The sequence below is a fragment of the Pteropus alecto genome, unplaced genomic scaffold (assembly GCF_000325575.1).
Source record: "Pteropus alecto unplaced genomic scaffold, ASM32557v1 scaffold161, whole genome shotgun sequence".
NCBI lineage: Eukaryota > Metazoa > Chordata > Mammalia > Chiroptera > Pteropodidae > Pteropus > Pteropus alecto.
This window is the reverse complement of record NW_006432943.1, coordinates 4,824,598-4,849,598: the sequence shown is the minus strand read 5'-3', so window position 1 is coordinate 4,849,598 and position 25,001 is coordinate 4,824,598. Positions and strand designations below refer to the sequence as shown.

The 25,001-nt window shown below is 35.9% G+C and overlaps 1 protein-coding gene across 1 annotated transcript in view; it reads left to right on the top strand.

Moving 5' to 3' along the window:
- Nucleotides 1–20,029, top strand: part of BMP3 (bone morphogenetic protein 3) — a 24,120-nt gene extending 4,091 nt beyond the window's left edge. Inside the window, exons 2-3 of the mRNA XM_006907615.1 lie at nt 12,543–13,453; nt 19,804–20,029. Coding sequence (XP_006907677.1) covers nt 12,543–13,453; nt 19,804–19,995 — 1,103 coding nt within the window. The 3' untranslated portion in view covers nt 19,996–20,029. The remainder of the gene's footprint in view (nt 1–12,542; nt 13,454–19,803) is intronic.
- Nucleotides 20,030–25,001: the final 4,972 nt, after the last annotated feature.

Genomic DNA, 25,001 nt, shown 5'->3' with positions numbered 1-25,001 from the left:
TTTACAGAGAGATAGGTTTTATCTTTCCTTTGTAAAACGTAATTTATAAAATTATCGATGACTGAGAAGTTCAGCTTAAAAAAAATACACCATCTTGAAGGAAGACAAGGAGGATATGAAATCAGCTTTTATATTAATATTAGTTTAAATTGTCCTTGGTTACTATGTAATGAAAGAAGAATTGTTTACATGAGGTTTGCTCCTGGCTTGATCTTTTAAGATGCTTTGTGTTCATGATAATTTCTCATCATTCCCATAGTCGGTTAATCCTATTTTTCTTAATCATAAATTTAACCTCTTCAGGAAAAGCCATTAAAGAACACATGTTCTTATTAGGAAATTGTCATTATTTTAATTTATGACATATACTACAAAAAGATTGCAGTGGATATGTGTCACCTTTAAAAAATTTAATTTATGACATATACTACAAAAAGATTCAGTGGATATGTGTCACCTTTAAAAAAATCAGACTTCATAGATAAAAGAAAACTCAAGTAATCTCAACCCCAAAGTGAATATTCTTCTTCATTGACAAAGGAGAGAGTCTTTCCTAATATGAGCAAAAATCTAGAAAATTAAAATATTTGACATATTTCTGAAGTGCAAGGCTAAAATATAAGGCTTTAGGAAAGACGTAATTAAAAAGCTAAATGAGCACTCCAGTAGGAGCCATTGCTGTAAAACACACGGCCAGTGGGAAAGCATCATTTTTGATGGGTTTGATGGTAAGAGGCTCTAATAACTTTATTAAAACATGGTTACCTTCAAATTCCTGGCACTGAAAGACTAGGCTTGAAATTAAAGAGTACTTAGATTATCTGACGTTTTTATTCAAAAGACAATAGTACATCTGGAGAGGGGGGACTGGATGTGCAGCTGCTTTGAATTACACACTACTTTGAATACATGATAGCCCTTAATGAAGTTTTTACTGTAATAGGCAAGACAGCTTTACAATCTCTGACATTTAAAAATCCATAATGCCATGAATTCTTGATTATCCATGCTAATGGAAAGGAGAAAGAGAATGAGTTACATAAAAATAATTTAAATTTAGCTTTTTAATATAATTAGACACACTCAAAGAGACCAAGAGATCATGCGGGTCAATGAAAAACTCGCTTAAGGAGATAATTTACTCAGGGAATAGTGGTACATTAAAAATATATAGGTAATTAAGAATATATTAAGAGGATTATATACATTTTATCTAAGCAATAGAAATTTGTAAGCACTTTATTGACCCAGTTCAGATTTTTCTAAAAATTAGGTAGGGACACTAGCGTCAAATATGCTTGTAAGCATTTTGAAATTATACAATTGTGTATCTGGAAGAGGCATTAAAGAAAGCAAGTCCAACCCCTTTCTCATAGGGGAGAAGAAATGGGTGTCACGATGTATTTGCCAGACAATTTTCAAACATACTGAGCTAATAAACTGATCTAATTTTCTAGGAGAAAATTTTGTAAAAATGGGATCTTTGGAAGATGTTAATAGGTGTTACAGAAAATTGGATTCCGTGGTCAAAGTTTGGAAAAATGATGTTTTTTCCTATGGGATCTTTCAGGGCCTTTAAATGCTAGTGAGTCCCCTTAAGATTCGATTGCTTTCTTCCCAAGAAAGCATGTTAATGTTAGAGAATTGTGGTTCTAAGATATCTAGTTGGGGAAACACTGGTTCAGAGCCTTCTTAAATTCTCAAGAAAAAATATTTGCAAAATTCAAGCGAAAGCTGTCTTATTTTTTATTTCTTACTTAGTACCTATCCCAAGATGTTTACTTACATTGTTATTTTGGGGACTTGGGTCTAGTTTTCAGTGTACTATCTTCCAGCTTTCATGTTTTAAACTTTTGTGAATGTAATTTTAAGAGTCTGTCATTAAATTCCATTTTTGCTGTTTCTTTATGAATTCTTGTTCATTGTTTTCTTCTATAGGATTAATATTTATTATTTTACAACTAGTATTATTCTTTTAAAAGAAAAGCCACTTTATTTGTGGAAGAATTCATTAAAGGTCATATACATCACTTTGTTAACCTTTTGTCACCATCATTACCTTGATTAAAGACACATTTACTCAGGACACCCATGAAATCCCATATATAATCCCCATTGTTTGTTGTATTTATTAGATAAAAAACAATCATACCTAGAAAAAAACTTACTGACAATTATTGAGCAACTTTACGTATACTTTCTATTCACCATTCAGGATTTTTGTACTACAACATCAGAATCTTTCTCCCAAAATTTTGATGGTTTCCCCATCTATTCATTTTGTATATCCTAGTAATCAGTATCTCAATAACTTTTTTTTCAGTGGTAGTAGTGGAAAGAAGTTTGGCATCACAAATAGTCTCAGCTTGAGCTTTCCTATGCCAAGTTTCAATTCAGAGCAAATTTTTAACATTATGTTATGAACCCATGAAAAGAGAATTTTGTAATGGAAACACTGACATAATATTAATCAAATGATACAAGTATACCAGGATAATATCTACTTTGGACTGTACTAAATGATGACAATGTGTCTGAAGAACACTCAAATGTGGAATATATTTAGAAATCCATAAAATTGCTACTCTATTCACATGTGAATATTTGTAATTCACATATTTGTCCTAGCACAAAACAGTACTCTTGGTAGCATACATTTTTCAGGGATAATATTTTTCAAAGCACGATGTCTCTTTATCTAAAACATCCACACTTAGGTCATAGAACCAATTGATCATGGTGCGTTTATGGACTCCTTCAATAATCTACCTTCCTTTAGGATTCATCTTTTCTTGGCAACAGGATGACAGTAAATGTAGTTTCTTGATTTTATTTGGGCACACTATGAAAAAAAGTGTTTAGACCAATTGATCTTACTGTATTCCAGCTTAAGTAAGTTCTTTGACTTTATTGCATGAGGTTCTGTTAAATGTTTCTTTTATAAAATAATTGCATCTAATGGTTTTAGAAATGCAGAGTTCTTTGTCCAGTCCTCTGATTTTACAGTTAAAACAACTGAGGCCCAACATGACCTTACTTGCTTTTCCTTCAAAGAATACTTTAATTGCATGGAATTAATTTAAGACTGAATTGAGTGTAATAGCTGCACTTAGGCATCAGTTAAGAAAAATGATTTTCAAGTAAAGAAGAGATTATTAAGAGTTTTGATTTTTCATTTATCTGAGGCTACGAGTTAAGAGATTTAAATGCTTATCTTGGCTGAACTGATAATTAATAAAGTCATCTAATATTGCTAGGCCTAGTTTCTCCATCTATAAAATTGGTTAAATCGTACCTACTAAGCCAGTCTCACAGAAAAATGGTGACACTCAATTGAGAAAATGAATATGAAAATGCACTGAACATTTAGAGGCCCTATGTAAATGAGATAGTCTTAATATTCTTAATATTTTGAGAGATTGTCTCTCTTTAGCTTCCCACAAAGCCTTAAACATAACTACCATGTTGATAATATGCGGTTTTTTGGAGCACAAAAGATATATCTGGGTGGGAATGTAAACAGAAAGGTGGCAGTCCTCTTGTAATACGGTCTATATCATCCCAAACCTACATTCAAGAATTTACTGTTTCTGTCCTGATCTTGGTGGCTGAATGGAGCAGGGTTACACCTTTTTATAATGATTTCTTGAAGTTAGTTCTCAAATTATGGTCTCTGAGTTAGCAGCCTCAGCATTGCCTGGGAACTTGGTAGAAATTCTCCAGCCCACTCAAGACCACCTGCTGAAAGTTGGAGGGTTGGATACAGAGATCTCTGTTGTGACAAGCCATCGAGGTGATTCTGATGCATGTTTGAGACACACTGCTCTAAGCTCATGTCCCTAAAGCTTTGAGTATCATATCATAACCAGCATCTGAATCTAAGTTGATTAACGTGCAAATCCTAGCCCTTTTTGTGGGCCTGCCCATGAACAAATGGCTCATGAATTTATGTAATGGTAAGCTTCATTCACTTTGGAAGGTATCTTATTGTCTTTAGGACAATTTTTGCCCTGTAGAGGGCTTCAAAAGTAAGTTCATCAAGACCTCTTACCCTTCTTTCACAGCTGCAGAGAGTTTGTGGCCCAATAGAACTGCTAGAGGGAAGAGGTTGGGAGCAGAGGCCTATAAAGAAAGTCTCTGGAGGGCAAAAAGCATATCTCATTTCATTCTTGTATTCTGAGAACTCGCATAGTTTGCCACATAGCAGGCACTCAGTAAATATTTTAATTGATCTGAATTAGATGTTCAAGGGACTAGATAAGAAAAGATAGTAGAAAAGCTATCAGCCAGACAAAAATGCTTTAAAAATAAATTTGCCATAAAAGAATTTCTCACAAGGCATTTTAACATGTATATGTTGCATGAAAATACAATTCTACTTTATATACACTGTTCTAATGCTTCTTTTCTGATGAACTGGAGAGAAACCCCACACAGTACTTACACCCAAGAAAGGCTTTTGCTGACTTTGGGAACTTGAAACTACTTGAAAGTTTTTTCACTTTGGTGTTAAATAGGAAACACTTTGAATCTGGTAAATGTACATATTTGTTCATTCAAAAAGTTTAACAAATATTTTTAACAAATATTTTAACAAATATTTTTCAGGATATAAATGCTCCATTCTGTGCAAAGTACTAGGAGTTCAAAGATTTATAGGACATAGGTCTGCCCTCTGAGAGCTCACAGTCTAGGAATGCCCTTGGGTGGAGGCTAAGAGTAGATAAACTGATTAATGAACATTTTGCTATTCTAGAAAAACATACATTATATCATCTTTGGCCTTGTTTTACTTTGGACATAGAGAATGGTTGTTTTGAGAGCCCATAAAACTCAATCATTTGACTGGGACTCTGTAAGAAAAACAAAATTCTGTGATTTGGTGTCCTATTTAAAAACGTTCCATCTTGCCTTTGCCTGGAAGCTCAGCGTGGCATAGAAAACTGCAGTCTTGACTCAGCGATATGCAGCAAGTGTTTCACCGGGACTGCGGGTATATATGGCCCTGTTCTAGGCACCCCTGGCATTTCTAGCAGCTGTACTTTGTTTGGAGAAAGAAGTGGGAAAAACATTATTCTTAGTTACATATTTTCTGTATGACTAAAATGTTTTTCCTGCTTCCTGGGGATTGAAGTAATCATCAAGATTTCATTTTTGTCTATTTGTTTTAAAATCGGACTTTACATAGAAAGCTTTCCATTGTATGTTCTAATTCCCTTTGAAAACGTTCTGTGTGGGCCAGCACGAAGGTGAACTTCCACTTACCACTCCCTGGGCACTGCCTCAGCTACTCCTTGAGAGGGGCTGAACTATTGCAAGAGTACAGCTGCTCCTACGTCACAGTTTTCTTGCTGAGTCCTTGGTGTCATTCGGTGCAGGTGTTTTGTTTTCAGATGAAAACAGAAATAAATTTTCTGGCTTATTTAGCAATCAAGCTCCTCAAATGCCATTAGGTAATAGAAGATCTGGCTTCCTCTGCAAAATCCATTGCTATATGGCTAACTTCTATGGTCCTTCATTTTTGTTTTTCTATAATGAGTAGTGGACTACGTCTGTTTATTCATGAAAGAAGCATTTACTGAGCACAGCTTAAGAGTTAAGCCCTATGCGAGGGGCTGAAGAGTCTGGCGTTAATTACTATAGGGTCTTTCTTGTCTTTAAGGAGTTTATGGTGTTAGGAAGGAGCAACAATATGATGAAAATGGTAATAGAGGCAGAATCCGAACGAAAGGAGTGGGTGATCGTGACAAATTTGCTTCAAGAGGTGGTACCTGTGCCTTGCCTTGAAAACAAACCTGGAATCCAAAGAGAACAGGGGTGGGTGAAGGCATTTCAGGGAGAAGCAGCAGCAGGTGCAAAAGTCCTAACAGGCGTGCAAAGGGTAGCGTGGCTTGTTTAGAAACTCACTGGACTTCTAAACCCCTTTTCAATTCACAGATATTATGATGCTAGGAAATTCAAAATAAGATTATAATTCCAGTGACAAATCCTGACTAGACTGCGGTAGCTGTATCTCCAAGGAAAATCCAAGCTTGTGCCAGTGCCAGCAAACAGTGAGAAAACAGCACCACCTATTGGTAGTTACATTTTGGCATCAAAAATATTTCCTTGGAAAGAACTGGAAATAAAGCTGGTGGTAGTTCCTTGCAAGGGATCTCTGTGAGATTACCAAGTTCACCTTTGACACCCTCTCTACCATAAAGAGAACCTCCTGTAATAGTCTTGAATTATGATCATCTATCTTCTGTTTGCCCAGTCCCTAAAAAGGGTCTCAGTGTCAGACTAGACACTTAAAAAGTCATGACATATTGGCCTGGATCCTACCTCCATTCAGCTGTCATCTTTATACCTCATTCTCTGACCTTAAATGAGGTATAAACATGAGAGTGAGGTATAAACACTGATCTCTCTTCAGCCTTCACGTATTTGTAAACAATTCTCATGTCATTGCCCAACTGTTTCTTCTTCCTCCAGGCCATGTATTTTCTATTTATTCAACTCAAACTCTGGAGGAAAGTTTCTAGACTCTTCGACATCTTGGTTACTTTCCTAGTTGCTTCTTTATTAATGCTCTTCGTAAAATGAGAGCACTTAAAATTAAGCATGCAGCTCTGGATATATTTGGATTGGTGTGGCATGCGGTTGATATTTCGTAGTACCCGAAGACTATAAACAGCCTAAAAAAATGCATAAACTATTGTTTTGTAACCTGATAAACCTACCATTTTAAAATATCATTATTATATCAGTTTGATATTATTAATCAGAAAGTATACCTTGTGTTTCTGGTTCAGTAATTTCAAATAGATATATATTGGAATATTTCAAAAGAATAAAGGTGAACGTTAAATCATTTTTTATTCATTATTTGAACATAGATATCTGTGTCCATACGTAACTCTGCTATCAGTCCTGGAGAAGAGAGGAGCCTACTGCAAAACTCCTGCTATTAAGTATGGGAAGATACTCATTTGAAAAGTTAAATTAATATAAAAATTAAAAAATAAAAAATCAGAATAATTGATTAGATATTATTATCACATATTTCTACTTGGGAGGAGGTATTGTCTCATTCTTATTTATTCCTTCACACTCATTTGCTCATCTCCATGCAACTCTCTTACTACTATTTTTGTCCATTGTAAGTACTAAGTATTCATTGAGTTGTTTGGGGGGAAAGAACATTGACTTGCTCAAAAATTAAGTGCTTTAAGGTCAGAGAGGGCAAAAATAAAGTGTGGGTTAGAGAAATCAAGGAACATTTTGTGAAATGGTTGAGATTTCAAGCTAATTAATTGTTTAAAAAACTGGGGGAGGAGGGACTCTCGAATAGGCAGAGATTGTGTGTCCCCTAGCCTGTGTGCAAATGACAAGAGCAAAGTCATCAAGAGCTGGGCATAATGCAACATCTTGGGTTAGGAGCTAAATGTGAATTGACCATTCCTTTTCTGAACTTAGGCAGCTTACATGTCTGTTAGGACTTCAAATAACTAGATTAATTTGTAATTTTTTATATGTTTCTATTTAAAACATTGGAAATATTGCTTATGCAGAAGTTTCCAGATATCTAGCATTGCATACTGCTAGAATGTGCTCCTTGCATCCTCTCCCCAACACTTTTTTTCCCTTCATTCTTTAAAGACTGTTTCGAAGGTGACCTCCTTCCTGGGTGTCCCTCTTCCCCTTACTGAGCAAAGTTAATCGCTTGCTCCTCAGTGCTCTAAGAGCATGGTTAACGCCTTTGCCAGCGAGTAGCATCATCATGGCATAGCTATCTACATATTGCTTATTAATTTTTTGCCCCGCCAGCAGTGATCATTTGTGCAGCCCTGAGACCCAGCCCAGGGTCCAGCACTTTATAGGTGTTCAATTCATATTCCTTAAGTAAAACATTTGTTTTGCTTAGGTTCCTGTTCTTTTTTGGTTGTAGTGGATGTGGATGTGTAATTCACAAATAACACAATTAAAGCTATGTATATAATCCCTATGACATAAAGCACTGATGCTAAACTGCCAATTTAACTCTATTTTACAGCAGTTTATTGATCTTAGACTTTTGATTGCAGATTGAACCAATCAAGGACAACTGGAGGAAAAATTAAAAAGTAATCACCAAAATTATCTAATATGTCCTTGATAAAGGTTAGTATGTTTCATTCTAAAAGGGGAAATTTTTTTGCTTGATTTACTTTTTGGTGTGCATATTCATGTTTAGCAAAATCCCAGTTCTTCACTGCATTTGGAAAAAAAAAGATGCTTTTTTTCTTTCCTTTCGAGCTGTATAACTACTAAAACTGGTGGTTATGCTAGACCACCACTGTCCAACAGAAATTTAATTTGAACCATAAATATAAGCCACATATGTAATTTTTAAGTTTTATTGTCCACATTTACAAATATGAAAAGCAACAGGTGAAATTAATTTTAATAATATCTTATCTTTAAAATGTTCTTCATTCAATTTTGAAGGGAGAAGGGTTCCCCAAACCAATAAGCATTCTCACTCAGTTCTGACACTGTATACCTGGAGGTAGCATCAGATTCCACAGATATGCTTCTCACCAACTGCCTAGAGATTGGAGGCTCCTATGACCCCTCCTTCAATTCGATTAATTTGCTGGAGTGGCTCAGAGAACTTAGGAAACTCATAAACTCATAAAATTATCAGTTTATTACAAAAAGATATTTCTCATAAACAGACATATGGGGAAAAAATGCATAGGGCAAGGTAGGTGGGAAGGGTGTGGAGATTCCATGCCCTCTCCAGGTGCTCCAGTATCCCCCAAATATTCACGTGTTCATCAACCTGAAAGCTCTCCAAATCCCGTTCCTTTGGGTTTTTATGGAGGCTTCATGACATAGGCATGATTAATTAAATCATCAACCTTTGGTGTGACCTTCAAACTCAGGCCCCTTTCCCTTCCCCCAAAGAGGTCAGGGAGGTGGGACTGAAAGTTCCAATTGTCTAATCACTTGGTTGGTTCCCCTGGCAACCAGCCCCCATCCTCACCTGGCCTCCAAAAGTCACCTTATCAACATAACAAAAGACATCTTTGAGGCTCTCTTAGAAAATTCCAAGGATTTTAGGAGCTCTGTGCCAGAAAAGGGAAGAGGATCAAGGATATATTTATTATAAATCACAATATTACAATACTTAACCAAACATATCCAAATATTATCATTTCAATGTGTAATCAATATAAAATATATTAATGTGATATTTCACACTCATTTTTGTACTAAGCCTTTGCAATCCAGTGTTGTGTATTTTACACTTACGGAATATCTCAATTCAAACTTCAGTGGCTAATCACTATCATATCGGACAGTGCAGTTCTGCTTAGCTAACATTCGTTGAGTTTTTACTATGTGCTGTTTGCTTCACCTGCATCCTTTCAATTACTTTTGACAACTCTGCAGTTGATATTATTGGGCTCATTTTGCAGGCAAACTGAGAATTAAAGAGTTTAGATTATTGCCTGAGGACAGCTATTGAGCGCATTGGAGTTGGGACTGGGCCATAGGGCTTTCACTTCAAAATAATGCTCTGAATAAAAATAAAAGTGATCAGAAGAGGCCATATGGCAGGTTTCTGGAACATTTATGGGAAGATATTGACGATTAGACACAAAGGTGAGGGCTGGTTAACAGCAGGTCACAAGGTGACTGGAAGCATGTTTGAAAGATGGAAACAGTTTGAAGCAAAATGTGGGAGAAAGGAGCTCAATTGGTTTATCCATTAAGACAATACCACGATATCCCTCAGAGTTCATTTCTTCCCTGCCAGGATGTCTTGTTTGGCAACCATTGATTGCCACATACTTGGAACAGAGTGACTTCTCTTCCTTCCATTTTAAACTTCCATCTGCTACACAAAGTTTGGGTATATACGATATGGTGACTAGTATGAACTAAGACTAGGGTCTCAAAAGGTCTGTAAAATATCCTGGTGTCATGGATTATACAGATGTGCACAAATGTCAGTTTCCTCCTTTTTCCTTCATGCAATGTTGAAAATGAGTAAAATGTATTTCTCATTGCACTTCCCTTGTGCTTAAGGACTCAATAAACTCATTTTAAGTTTCCACATCTTTGTAAAAATATTTTGTTTTTACTGAAATCTGTTTTTGATCAAGAAAATAATTTTACAGTTGCGTGTATGTTTCTGAAACAAATATGTATATAGAGCAAGTGCAGAGAGGAGGGCTCCAGCTCTGGTGACCGATCTCAGGACTGGAGATTCTTGAGTTCACCCTCAGCCTTGAGTCTAACCTTAGCCTTGAGTCTCACCTGCTAACTCATTAGATGATCTTAAGAGAAAAAAACAACTTATGCCCTCACTAATCAATCTCCCATTCTGTTACACTCTCTCATTTCTGAATTTGAAGAATTAGAAATATAATTGCCTAGTTTAAATTATTTAAATTAATTTCAACTATTAAATTCATGGAATATTATAAACTTCCAATAAGCTCCAAACAACATTAAGTCTTTATGACACTTTTGAATATTCAGTTCATTTTTTCAGATATATTATCTGAATATTGAGATATATGGTCTTGCTTACCCACTCTCATCTTGCACTGTAAATTATTGCAATAATAGTAATAATTTATATTAATAAACACTTATTGGACCCTTTATAAACTGCTATACACACATCTCATTTAATTCTGATTATCTCCATTTTATAAATGAGAAAATCAGCTTGTCCAAAGCGACTAAGCCAGGACTGAATCAAGGTGAGTCTAATTCCACCAATGCTTGTAACCAGTAGGCTGTCCACTGCCTCAGGTAAGAAGCTATTACAGTACTGTGCCAAATTTATAGGAATGGTTCTTGGTAGTCTCATAATGAATGGTAATATGTATATAGAGAGATATACATATACACGCAATGGAATATTACTCGACAATAAAAACGAATGAAATCTTGCCATTTATGACAACATGGATGGACCTAGAAAATCCATAAGTGAAATAAATCAGACCAAGGAAGACTAAACCATATGATTTCACTTATATGTGGAATCTAAAAAAAACAATACAAATGAATAAACAAAATGAAACAAAGCAGAAACACGCTCATAGATATAGAGAACAAGCTAATGGTTGCCAAAGGGAAGGGGAATGGGGAAATAGATGGAATTTTAAAAAATAAATAAAAATTTTTTAAGACAGGAAAATGATCACAGCCCACTGAGGGAGGGCAGGGGTGACCTAACAAAAATAATATTAATAATAATAATAACAATAATACCCAACAAATCCAGCTGTTTAAGTATAAAACAAGATAAAGCTTATAAAACACAACCCAGAAAAAAAATTTTTCTACTATTATTATTTTGTCTTTTTTAATTGAGATGAAATTGACATGACATAAAACCAACTATCTTTAAGTGAACAATTCGATGGCATTGGGTACCTTCAAAATGTTGTGCAACCACCAAATCTATCTAGTTCCAAAATATTTCTATCATTCCAAAGTAAAACTTCGTACTCATTAAGCAGTCTCTCCCCATTCCTCCACATCTCCAGGCCCTGGCAAACACCAATCTGCATTCCAGCTCTATGGATTTACTCATTTTGGACATTTCATGTAAATGAAATCATATAATATGTGACCTTTGGTTTCTATCTTCTTTCCTTTAGCATAATATTTAAAAGTTCATCCACAACATAGTATGTATCAGTCCTTCATTCCTTTTTATGGCTGAAAAATATTCCATTGTCTGGATATACCACAATTTGTTTACCCACTCATCAGCTGATGGACATTTGTGCTGTTTCTATCCTTGGCCATCATGACTAGTGTTACTATAAACACGTACTTGTTTGAGAACCCATTTTCAACTCTTTTGGCTATATATGTAAGGGTAGAATTTTTGGGTCACATGATATTTCTATGTTTAACTTTTTGAGGACCTGCCAAACTATTTTCCAAAGCAGCTGAAGCATTTTACATTCCCACCAGCAATGTAAATGGGTTCCAGTTTCTCTACATCCTTGCTAATACTTGTTATTTTCTTTTTTTCCTTATTAATTCGAGCCTCGTATGTGTCAAATAGTACCACATTGTTGTTTTGATTTATACTTTCCGAATAACTACTACTGATGTTGAGCATCTTTTCATGTGTTTGTTGGCCCTTGATATCTTCTTTTGAGAAATGTCTATTTGATTCCTTTGCTCATTGTTTGACTTTTTGTTGTTTAGTTGTAATTTATATATTCTGGATACTAGATTTTCTCAGATATATGATTTGAAAATATTTTTTACATTTTGTAGGTTGCACAGCCTTTCCTGATCATGTCTTTTGGTTTATCAGTTTATGTTTTTTCTTTTGGTGCTTGCACTTTGGGTGTCATAGTTAAGAATACATTGCCAAATCCAAGGCCATGAAGATTTTTACCCCTACGTCTTCTTCTAACAATTTCATGGTTTTAGCTCTTAGATTTAGCTCCTTTTTTCATTTTGAGTTAATTTTACATATGGTGTGAGGACCTATTTACTCCTGTTTACTCTCTCTTTTCTTTCCTTCCTAGGAACTCTTGAAAGCAAGGGACTGCATATTTTTAACCTGACTTCTCTAACCAAGTCTGAAAACATTTTATCTGCCACATTGTATTTCTATATTGGAGAGCTAATAAACATCAACCTGAGTTGTCCACTGTCTAGAGGATGCTCAAATCATGCTCAGAGGAAACATATTCAGATTGATCTCTCTGCATGGATCCTCAAATCCAACAGAAATCAAAGTCAACTCCTGGGTCATCTTTCAGGAGATGTAGCCAAACCTCACCGAGACTTTGTGTCCTGGCTGTCTAAAGACATCACTCAGCTCTTGAGGAAGGCCAAGGAGAGTGAGGAGTTCCTCATAGGATTTAACATTACCTCCAAAGGACACCAGCTGCCAAAGAAGATGTTATCCTTTCCTGAACCTTACATCTTGGTGTATGCCAATGACGCTGCCATTTCTGAGCCAGAGAGTGTGGTATCAAGCTTACAAGGCCACCGAAATTTTCCCACTGGAGCTGTGCCCAAACTGGATAGCCACATTAGGGCTGCTCTTTCTATTGAACGGAGGAAGAAGCGTTCAACTGGGGTCCTGCTGCCTCTGCAGAACAATGAGCTTCCTGGGGCAGAATATCAATACAAGGAGAAGGGAGTATGGGAGGAGAGAAAACCATACAAGACCCTTCAGACTCAGCCCCCAGAGAAGAGTAAGAACAAGAAGAAACAGAGAAAAGGACCTCACCAGAAGAGCCAAACACTCCAGTTTGATGAACAGACCCTGAAGAAGGCAAGAAGAAAGCAATGGATTGAACCTCGGAATTGCGCCAGGCGCTACCTTAAGGTGGACTTTGCAGATATTGGCTGGAGTGAATGGATTATCTCCCCCAAGTCCTTTGATGCCTACTATTGCTCTGGAGCATGCCAGTTCCCCATGCCAAAGGTAGCCATTGTTCTTTGTCCTGTACTTCTTATTTCCATAGATTGGTAAGACACACTGAGCAAGTTGAGTGTGTTTCATTTACAAAATCCACCCAGACATTTATTTCATCCTAAAGTGTAATAGGTAATATGATTATGCTTGTTTTTTCTTTAATGATTGTTAAAATAATATGAAATCAGTATGGGTATGAAGAAGGATATGAGAAAAAATGTATGCGCAAAGTTCGTTTATATGTTGCTTACAAACATGGTGCATATTCAGCCGTGTGGTCTGTTTAGCTATGTATGAGTCTGCACCAGGTCACAATAAGCAAGTCCTGAATGGCGGAAGGCTGGCTTTGGAGGGGCATTCAGAGAGTGGGTGGATGTCATGGGAGCAAAGGGGAGGGCAAATTGAATTGATGTCCTGATGCAGAATATTTTTTGATAGAAGTATGTCAGTGCAGCAGAACGATTAAATGTATGTCCCTTGTGAGGTGAGTTGTCCCCACAGGGGTCAGGATAAAGGTTGGGCCAGGTAAACTCACCTCATAAAATCCACCAGATGTTTATTTCATTTGCTGTCCTGATAAACATCAAAAAGGACAGCAGAATAGGATACATAGACCCTGTAAACTCCTAAGACTCATTTTAAGTGATTAGCTCCTACCTGTAACTCTTTCCAAATAAATAGAGACTGTATTGTTTATCATATCAGTACTCAGTATTCTGACAAATATATTTTCAGAAGCCTCCCAAATACCATCCGCATCTTGCTCAGCAAGTCCAGATGACTGTTCACTTCTAACTTAGAGTTAGTAAGATACAGTGGTGCCCTCTGGCCTTCAGTTAAGCTTACTGCTGCACTTCCATTCCTAGCTTGTAATAGTTTGAATTTCTGTTATATAATAAAAAGTGGTTCTAGAAACAGAATTCAGAAGAACAGAGTTTGATTTTTTTTTTTGCAAAACTTGAAGTATATCAACTTTTGCTGTTACATGATAAAGAAGAAAAAAATCCTTTGCTTATAAATCTTTAAAATAGCATATTCATAGTCCAGTCCTGTGATCACTGAGATGGTAACGTAACATGCATAAAGCAAACGACCAACTGAACAAAGCCATGTCAGCCTCAGGGCCAGGAACTTGATTGACATTCCATTTTCTTGTTAGAAGGATAGGCTTTCTTGTCTAAAAGGATAGGCTTTCTACATCTTCTAAGACTTTTTCAAAAATTTTTGCTGATTTCATGTTGTATAAACCCAAACACAAAGTAAAGATTATATACATTTACAATTATATAAAAGCCTTATCTTGCTTAATATTCATACAGGACATTTCACTCATCACTCAAAAGTTTTTCAAGTGGGGATAGAATTTAAAAACACACAACAAAGATGACAAACATAACAGACAGTGATGAATCTTTATTTTAAAGAGTGGCTTGCTTTGTGGCGTTGAGAGGAAGAAATGGATTCAAAGTCTGTCTCTAAACCCAGGATGACTGATTTTAAGTGGGCCTCTGAGTCTTCCAAATAACTGTTCTCACTTTCATAAACTATAATTTCTCTGGGTAACCTGGGCAAGGAGTTTTTCTCTCCCCTTCTGACTTTCAGTTTCAGGGCCCGGGAAGCTATGATAATGCCGAGATATTAAGTCAGTTAGCTTTTCAACCCTTACCTCTAGAGAAATGGCCTTGTCTCCACACTTCAAAATTACCCCATCTCCTCTTGGCTCTGCCTGCTTTTTCTGTTCAAAAACCTTGCTGTTGCTTCAGCAGAAATTTACCATGGTTCTCAGTAAACTAAAGAATATAATTTAAAAACTTATGTGGGATAAGTTAAGAATGGCAGAGACAATTTTAAGGAGAGAAGTATGTCAGTGCAGCAGAACGATTAAATATATGTACTTGGTCATAGCTGAGGTTCTTAACCTTAACGTGCCTGCAGATTGCCTGGGGATCATGTTAATATGTAGATTCTAATCCAGTGGCTCAGGGGTAGAACTTGTGATTCTGCATGTCTAACAAGCTCTGATGTTGATATTGCTGATGCTGATGATCCAAAAATCACAATTTGAGTAGCAAAATCGAGAGTTGAATTCTTTTGGCTTGAATCTTGATTCCATTTCTTATCAGCTATGGTTTCGGGGAAGTTACTCAAACTCTCTGCATGTTAATTTTCTCATCTTTGAAATGAGTATAAGAATAAGTAATAAAAGTAATAGTATCTACATAATAAAATCAGTGGGAGAATGAGATACTAGAGTACCTTGCACATAGTAGGCACTTCATGAATATTTGCTATTGACATTATTATTAATGGCCATTGTTGAGACTGAGAAGAACAGAAAATTAAATGTAGGGGGCTGAAGAAAGACCACATAGGAAAAAGGATCAAGAGACTGAAAGATGTAAGACAAGAAAAAGTTTGGTAAATGTTTCCAGTCTCTTTTTGAACATCACAAAGCTTAAAATAGGATTCTCCCTGTGGGTTCAACAGCCCGTAAGCTCCTCTGGTAACGGTTCTTTGGAGAATAATAGAATCAGGAGAGCATCGGCTTCAGCAACTGAACTCATCATAATATTTATCAAAACTTGGAATGGCATCAGAACTCCAGGGAGACATAACAGGGATAAGTATGGAGTTTTCTCTCTGAGCTTGAGGTTTCCTTTTGCCAAATTGAGAGTGGAAGTTTGGCTGTTACATGGAGTTCTCAGTCTCTCATCACCTAGTGTGGATCTGCTTAACTTTTAAAGCATTCTAGTGGTTCCCTTTAAGCCTTCCAGGTTTTGTGGCTGTCAAGTGGCACGGTCACCAAAAGGATGGGAAACATGAAGCAACATAAAGCTGCTACATTAGGGGTAATTAATTGGCATGGTCGTTATTAGCACAGTGTCCAACATGGTAACGGGAGTGAACTGTTTAAATAGAAATATAGTCAGAGCAGTGGAGGAAAATGAGGTCTCTCACCAGACCAGTACAAACACATGTGGAATAACTGAGACGCCAAAGAACTTTCAGACTCTAGATATACATTTTGCCCCAGAGAAAAGTCCTCCCAGGCCAGACTCCTCTGCTGGCCCTCCTTCTTCTTGGCCTCCTGAGCAAAAGCCTGCTCTCTATGGTGGGGCTCTGTGTCTGCAAAAGTCGGCAACCTGTTCTGTAATTCAGAACAGCTGTGTTCTGCCTTTCCCAAATTCCAGGCTTTGCCCTTTCACTGATTCCAATTAGATAGTTTCTGGGCTATCACACCCATGTGGGCTGGACTGGAAGAGTGTGGAGCAAAACCTCATGGCCTGGGTCAGGAGTGAAGGCCCTTAGCTGATGACATACTCTCCCCAGCTAATGCATTTGTAATCAAATTCAACTCGAGGACATCATACACAGCTTGGCAGGTGCGGGCCTGACCACTGCAGATTTCATTCACAGACACTGCAGTTTGGATTTTTCTGATTTCTAGCCCCCACAGCCAATCTGTTCTCCTAGGGAGAGACCCCTGGAATTCTGCCATGAAATGAAAAATACCCATATAGCTAAAGCCAAGTCGTTTGCCTTTGCCTCTCTCCTCACCACCTTAGCAAAGATGGAAAACAGAGATTTCAAGTGAAAATGATTGAACCGTTGTTGCTGCCAAAGATCCAAGAGAACCAACAAGGATTGGAGGAATGAAGTAATTTTTCATGGAATAGCAAAGACAGAATCAGGCAGCTGAGAATCTAAACACTTTGAACCAAGCATGCCCTATAAAAAAGAAATTCCCATTTAATGAGTTCAGAATGATACACCCTCGATTAATTTCCTGAATTTTCCAATTCCCATCTCTTATCATGAACTCTAAAAATCTTAAGTCTTGATGTGCTGAATTACCTAAGGGGAAACAAACAAACAAAAAACCCACCTAAACTAATAAGAGTGAAGTCATATTTCACCCTTATTAAAAAGGGAGACTAGGGAGGGAAATAGCACAGATTTGCATTTGTGATTGATAGATTTCTCAAGCTATATGAAGAGAGTCATGAGGAATGTGATCAGAATTCAAAACAACCAAAAATTATAGACTGGCAATATGCTTCAGACGAGCATTTTACTGCATGGATCTTTTGTGCATGACAGAATTACTTCTGCTAATGGCGGCTTGATCAGAGGATTCCATAGTGAAGAAAAAAAGGAGGAAACTCCCTGGAAAACTGAGAAGTTCCTGATAAGACACACCAACTCAGAATCACGGGCTTGCGCTGAATTCCACGAGCCCACCAGAGACTGCTCAAAGTTTCTAAATCTATCATTTGTGAGTTAGAGCTTTAAAAAAAAGGACAAGAATTTTCCTAGGAAACACCCATGAATATTTTCCATATCTACTCTGGGTCATTTGCGCAGAATCTTTTATTTTTGTTGTTGGGGATTATTTCCATAGAAATAGGTAAAATGGAGGGTATGCTCTTTCTTATAAGTACTTATTCAGTGCCTAAAACATGCACTGTTCTAGGCACTGAGGAATAGCAATGCATAGCAGTCTTCGTCTACTTAAATAGATCCACTTAATATGAAATTTAAATATTATAGGAGTCACTAACAATAACAGAATAATGTCAGAAAAATCTGTTAATTAAAAAACTCCTTTGGGACATTATCATAAGATGTTTGGATGATTGAGTCTTAAGAATAAATCAATAGAGAAAAGTAAATGTCTGCAAAAGTTTTCTTTGGAAATTACCAATACTGACAAAATAACAAACAGTAGCTATTGACCTCTATTGTATAATACCGATTGCATTTTGTGTCAGTTACGCAGATTTTTATCAATGTATAGAGCACAGGATATGAAAAATAGAACAATGTGGACTTCCTTTCTTTAAAGGGAGAATACCTTCCTTTGCAAAACTAATTAATTGAAAGTTAGCATTCTTTTTTAACATATATTTAAGGTCTCTAGGAAGAAAGAGTAAAAACAGTTGTCCATCATTAAGGCTAATTTGTAAAATAATTTATGCTTATTCACAATAAAATTGAAGGCTAATGTATGGATAATATTTTCACTAAAATTGAAATATGGGATGAAACAAATCAGATTTGCCCTTTCTCTGACAAAAAGAATTCTGGTTTTTTTTTTTATAGTATGCCAGATTTCTATATTATTTGCCTCTCTCTTGGCTTGTATGTACCCTTAACGTTTTCTTTTTTTCCTGTTTCCTATAGTAGGAGTTTTAGAAGTATGAAATTAAAATACCAATTCACTGGGGCAGAGCTGCCTCTGAGCCATGAGAAATATGGCTCAAAATCCTGAAATTAAAAAGCCAGAGTTTTGTCCTAAATCTTACTCCTGAATTCACATGCGATCTCTGGCAAGTTATCAAATTTCTGTTTCAAAATATGCTTAAAACAATACTGGTTTCACCTGCCTCAAAGAGATATTGGGAGAACTAATGTTGTGGCACCTCTTGCAGAAAAGTTCTTCCCACTCTGGCAGTACCCAGACATTCCGGGCTTGGGAAGGTGACCGTCCTTCGGTGCTAAACAGAGCTGTCCGGTGCTCGCTAAATAAAACTGCATGTTTCTCAGGAACAGAGTTTACCCAAGCTTCTTTGGTCAAACTTCTGACATACATGGGATAACCTTAGCCGCCCTAGATTATTCTCAGATATGGCCCACTATTAGAGCACTTTTAACTCTACTGCTTTGAAGTCTGAACCCATGGAGCAACAGTGACCCCCAGTGGCCAATGGTTTGGTCTTCTTAACTCTATTTTGTGTTCCTAAGGAAAGGCAAATACATACTGGAGTAATTATCCAATTTATCCTGGTGGCAACTATGAAATAAATCAACTGCCCCTTGACACTCTTGGTTTTATTTTAACAAAAAAGTATAAATATCACTATAGTAGCAGTAATAATGTATCAGTGTTAAATAGGGTGCCTGTTAGAGTTACGATTGGCAAAGGATCAAAAACAAGTCATTTTTGTTGCAATCCCATTATTGAAAACATCCTAGGATATATTAATCCTGTTTGGGGATGAAGTTGTTTTTAATTAAATGGTTCTTGCTTAGATAACTGGGTTCAAACCTTCACTCTACCACTTACTAGCTATTTGACTTTAGACATGTCATTTAACTTTTCGAGTCTATTCCTTTATGTAAAATGTAAGAAATGGTAGTTTTGTCATAAGACTAGAAATGCCTTAATAACATGCTTTAATAAATGATAACCATTTTGGTGGTGGTGATGTAGGAGAGAGGGCTGGATGTGTAATGATGCCAGGACTTTATTAAATTGTTGAAAGGAATTCATTACACATGCATTTTAATGATAAGGGGTGAAGAGTAGAAAGGCAGTTCCACTTAATTTACATGTTCTTCTCCCATTTCTTTTCTAGTCTTTGAAGCCATCAAACCATGCTACCATCCAGAGTATAGTGAGAGCTGTGGGGGTCGTTCCTGGAATTCCTGAGCCTTGCTGTGTGCCAGAAAAGATGTCCTCTCTCAGTATCTTATTCTTTGATGAAAATAAGAATGTGGTACTTAAAGTCTATCCTAACATGACAGTAGAGTCTTGTGCTTGCAGATAACCTGGCAAAGAACTCATTTGAATACTTAATTCAACAGTTTATTTTTATGGACTTTTTTTATTTGCACTGCCAACACATTTCATACAAAAGGTTTTTCAATAGTCAAAAGAGAATAAGCAAATATACTGACAATTTCCGCCAAAAAGAATTGGACTGTATTTGTTTCTGAATGTAACTAAAAACAAGATTTTAGTAGGTATGGACACACACTCCTTTTTTTAATCACATAAGAAAAATGATAACAAACTGTTTTTAGAACTACTAGAGAACACAGTGATTTATTTTTATAATGGGTTTTCAAAATAGGTTGAAAAAGCAATAGCTTAACACTTATCTCTACTCACGGAGAATAATTTTGTATTTTGAAGTAGGCTTGTTGCCTTAGATTCCTGAGCAATTCAGCAAGTGCTAAATAATCCGACCAACTGCGATGTTTATCTTAAAATTTTCTGAGACTCTTGTTTACCTGTGTTTTTCTCCACACAGCTCTGTGTGAATAATCGAGTGGAGAGTGTGTGCTGAGTGTTAGCGTATGTGTGTGTGTGTGCACTGCCAGGTGCCTGTGCCCTCTGCAGGAAGGTTTGCTTAACATGGTTTTATAATTCGATCTACACATGATTCTTTGTTTTTTTAATTTCATGTTCTGGCAAGCACCATTCAATTATGAGAACTTTACCAAAAAGGGTAGAGTGATCCAAGAGCATGTGCAGAGAGTTACCACTTGGCCCAGCCACTTAATTGGAAATACAGTTGTTTTCATTTCATTGCCTCCCAGAAAAGGAAACCAGCAACCCAATTTTCCAAAACTCAGATGTAATTCCTCTTCTATACCTCTTTTTCACAAGTACTTTCATTTGTTCTTTTAAATTTAATTCAAAAATCCTTCCCGAAGCCATTAAATTTTTAGTTCTCTTGCTATGCTTTTACTTCCTATGAAGTAATTAATAGATACCGAGGCTCAAAAACTGATGGAATATTGAAGATGTCTTTAAACAACTGATTTAATCGCAATCTCATGTTCAGTATCGTTCTTCAGTCACATCCAGGTTCCACTTTTTCACGTGGAATGAGGCTTTTGGCTCAGCCATGGAAGCTATTTTGCAAAATTCACTAACAATTATCCACCAAGAAAGGGAGTCAAATATAGACACTATGTTTTTGCCCATTTCCATTTGTAATAAATACCTCCTCTTATACTTTGGCCCTTGAATATCGTCTCAGATATCTTTCACTCATGATATTTACATATGTGACAGAAATGTTTTCAAACCGTGGATTGTTGTTGATGTTATATCTGTGGTTAATCCTCATCTTAGTTCAGTCTCACCTGATTATAGACAAATAATCCATTTCAGAGGCTGTGAAGTATCGGAAGACATGGAATTTCATTTAGTCTCTTCCTATAGCTTTCTATGGTGGTTCACCATTTAGTAAATATTTATTGAGCATATATTTTGTAAAAGACACCACGTTAACCATGTGTCTTTAGTGTCCTCACTGATGAAATGATGATTCTGCCTGGCTGACCTGGGACACTCTTCTGACATTGAAAATTTGGCTTTATAATACTAGCAATTTCATGCACATTTCCTTGAATGGATAAAAGTGAGATCTAAAAACCCTGTAGGCACTTCTTTTAATAACCAAAGGCAAGAACATTCTCCTCTTCAGTGTTGTGAGCATGGAATTCTCTAAGTGGTACTTCTATTTTATTGGAAACCCAGTAAAGATTACGATGAAAAGAAGCTCTTTGGCACTTTGAAGCACGCAAAGGTTGGTATGCACGTGTGTTAACTTAGTGATTGAGACATGCCAGTTCTGATTAATGAATCAAGTTCTGGTGCCTGAGTTACTGTGTTTTTTATGTTTATTTTTTTGTGCTGGTAGCATAAAGTTAAGATTCAAAATGAGATATGTGATAAAATTACTTTTTAAAACATTTTATCAAAGTTTAAAAGCAAAATTATATAATAGCAGCGAGCCAGCATGTGGCCACCATATTCTGGTCATATTGTTTTTCAGTAAATAAAACTTCTTTTTCATCGGTAGATTTGATGAAATTCTTAATTTAGTTTTATCTAGTGCTACTTCAGCCAAACCTCTAGCAATTCCTAGGATTATTTCTCAGCCTTCTTTTATCCAGATGTCTGTTCGCTACCCTTATTTATTGGACTTGATGCCTGCTTATTACAAATTAAATCCTAAAATGGCCAAAAAAATCCTCTAAATAATAAAAATTTCCAAGTACAAACTAATTAAGATTTTAAGTAACAATTTATATGGAAACACTGTGAAAGAGCTCGGTTACTCTCTTGGCAATCAAAATAGTTTTTGACCAGTAGTTATTTCTGAGTGGCCTTGTAACCATCATTTCACTGCTGCATGGAGGACATATTATGATATAAACAGGAAAAGTATTATTCACAAAGAATAAAGGAAGATAACTTTTCGGTAGTGGAGTTGAAGTAAATGAGTTCATATTTTAATTGATAAAAAATACTTAAAATAGTTGGAAAATTAAGTGACTTTCACAATTTGTTAGGTACTAGCGTCTGTATAATTACTACGTAGACTTTTAAAAAAACTTCTGGTATAAAAGTGGCAGTGGTGAAAAGAGAAATTACATTTGTAATGCCATTTCCTAAGTCATGATTCTCCATCTCTCTCTCTCCCAACCCCCACCCCACTTCGACTCCTAGATGTGAGACATACATGTACAAACACAGTCACTTAAAAAAGGAATCTTTTTTCAATAACTATTCTCTTGAATTTAAATTCAGGGGCTGCCAATGTCAATATAGTATTTTCAAAGTATTTTATTGTAACTTGTGTAAATAATACACAATTTACAAGATTTGGGGTTATAGAATTGAAACTGGAAGATTGGATTCCCCAGATCTTAGGACTTCAATATCCCAGATACATTTTTACATTCACCTAGCTATATATTAACTGAAGATCATTTATTCTTTAAGATTTTTACCTTAATATTTCTGAAAAAAACTTTTGTTGCCCATTTAATATTTTCATAGACAATCGTATGTATGTAATACTATTATTAGTCTTACATAAAAAAGTTTATATAATTACATTATTCAGTTTAGTCTTTCTGCTTTCACTTCTCTATGTGCTAACAAGTAACTAATCTCTGGATGTTGATTTCTTGTTAAATCAAAGTTGGGTTAAAGAATAGCTATGCACGACTGATGTGTAAGATTAACTATGAGATTAAAAAATCTTGGGTAAGTCTGACTTCTTAGTATAGTTTTTTTCCCTTGAGAATTGTATTTTAATGTAGTTTATAGGTGATTGAATGATCTCCCTTTTCTAAAAATGAATCCTTCCCTTCAGCTTTCTACATAGTTTTTGTAAATCTTTTAGTTGAGAATTCAATGCGTGTACAGTCAATGGCAATTTAAAATATATATATTATATGTGTATATGGAAAAACTTTAAAGATGCTTTTAATTTATTTAATGACTGTTGCCTTCCTATAATGGTAATAATTTTCATCCTTAGATGGTGAGGAAAAAACTCTTTTTACTATAGTTATTACATGTAAAATGAACTTTGGTTCTTTAGTCAAATCCACTAAAGGGGCGCATTGCAGTGAGACTGTGAAGGACGCTTCACTACTGATGTGTAAGCTTTGCTGAATTTGTATCCTTTTCCTCCAGTAATGGAGAGCTTTTCATTATACACTATGAAAATAAAAAACAAAAAAATTGCTTAATTGAACTTTTTCCCATTCTTTTCTACTTATCATTGGGAAAGATTGAATTTTCAAAACTTTTCAACTGTGCTGCATTTGAAAAGAGGCAATAAAACTTAGGCATAGAGTTGGACATTTTCAGATTCAAATGGTATCACAAATAGAGCATCATAATCTACCATCACCATACATGATTAACACTGTGAAATAATATTGAAATATACCTGTAAAGGGAAAATTCTTAGTTTTGCAAACTTGAGAAACTCAACTTGGGGGATGGGAGTTCTTGTTTAACCATAAACTCCACATTTCTCACTTTGAGATTGTTTTATTCTGGATGCCCGACTCACTATTTTGACTATAACTTTATTTCATCAGTCATTGTTACTGTTTTAGAATGAAAAGCATCTAAATTGAATGATCTCTGGCCTTTTTTTTTTTTTTAAGCCTATAGCTTTCAAATTTAAAAAAATGACCTGAGGATAAGAAATAAAATATGCTTTTGTATTATTTTCACTTATTTGACCTCTCTGTTAGATTTATTCAGACTTTGATATTTAATTAAAAACCTTAGAATTTTGGAACTACAAAGCAACTTAGAGATCATTTTGAGCATGTTCCTTAACCTCTCCATGCCCCACACATCTCACTTGTAAAATGGGGCAATAAACTTCCTGCCTCATGGGTTTATTACAAGGTTTAAGGCACTAATACCTGCGAATTACTTTGCCAAGTCCCTTAAACAGAATGATGACTTTATTACTATCAATTATTATTATTGTATAATTCAGTCTTCCTGTTTTCCAAATGAGGTGATGTAGACATGTTTTGTTTTACACTTATGTGGATGTCTACTCATCATGCCCTACTGTAAAAAATGGCTCTAACAGGGATGGGTTCCTTCACACATAATAGATGGGCATGTGACAGAAGCTGGACAATCTTGGTAAAGCTGAGGGGTTATTTAGCAGCAAAGCTGCCGAGGAGGGCTGTACCTATTTTCCACCAGGCACATGGAAGAGTTTTAAAACCTAGTGTTCAAAGAGAGAAGACTGAATTGGACACCAACAGATCATCAAGCCTTGCAGGGTAAGGTGAGTAGCTGCCTTGTTTCCTGATGATGTTCCAGTTTCTGTTCCTGTCTTTTGTAACTGCAAGTCCTGTCCTTAGATTACATGAACTATCTGTGTTAAGCCAATGAAGTGCTCACTTTTACTTAAGCAGATTTGAATTACTGTCCATAAATATGAAAGCAAAAGAATCTTGACTATAATATACTGAACTGCTGAATACT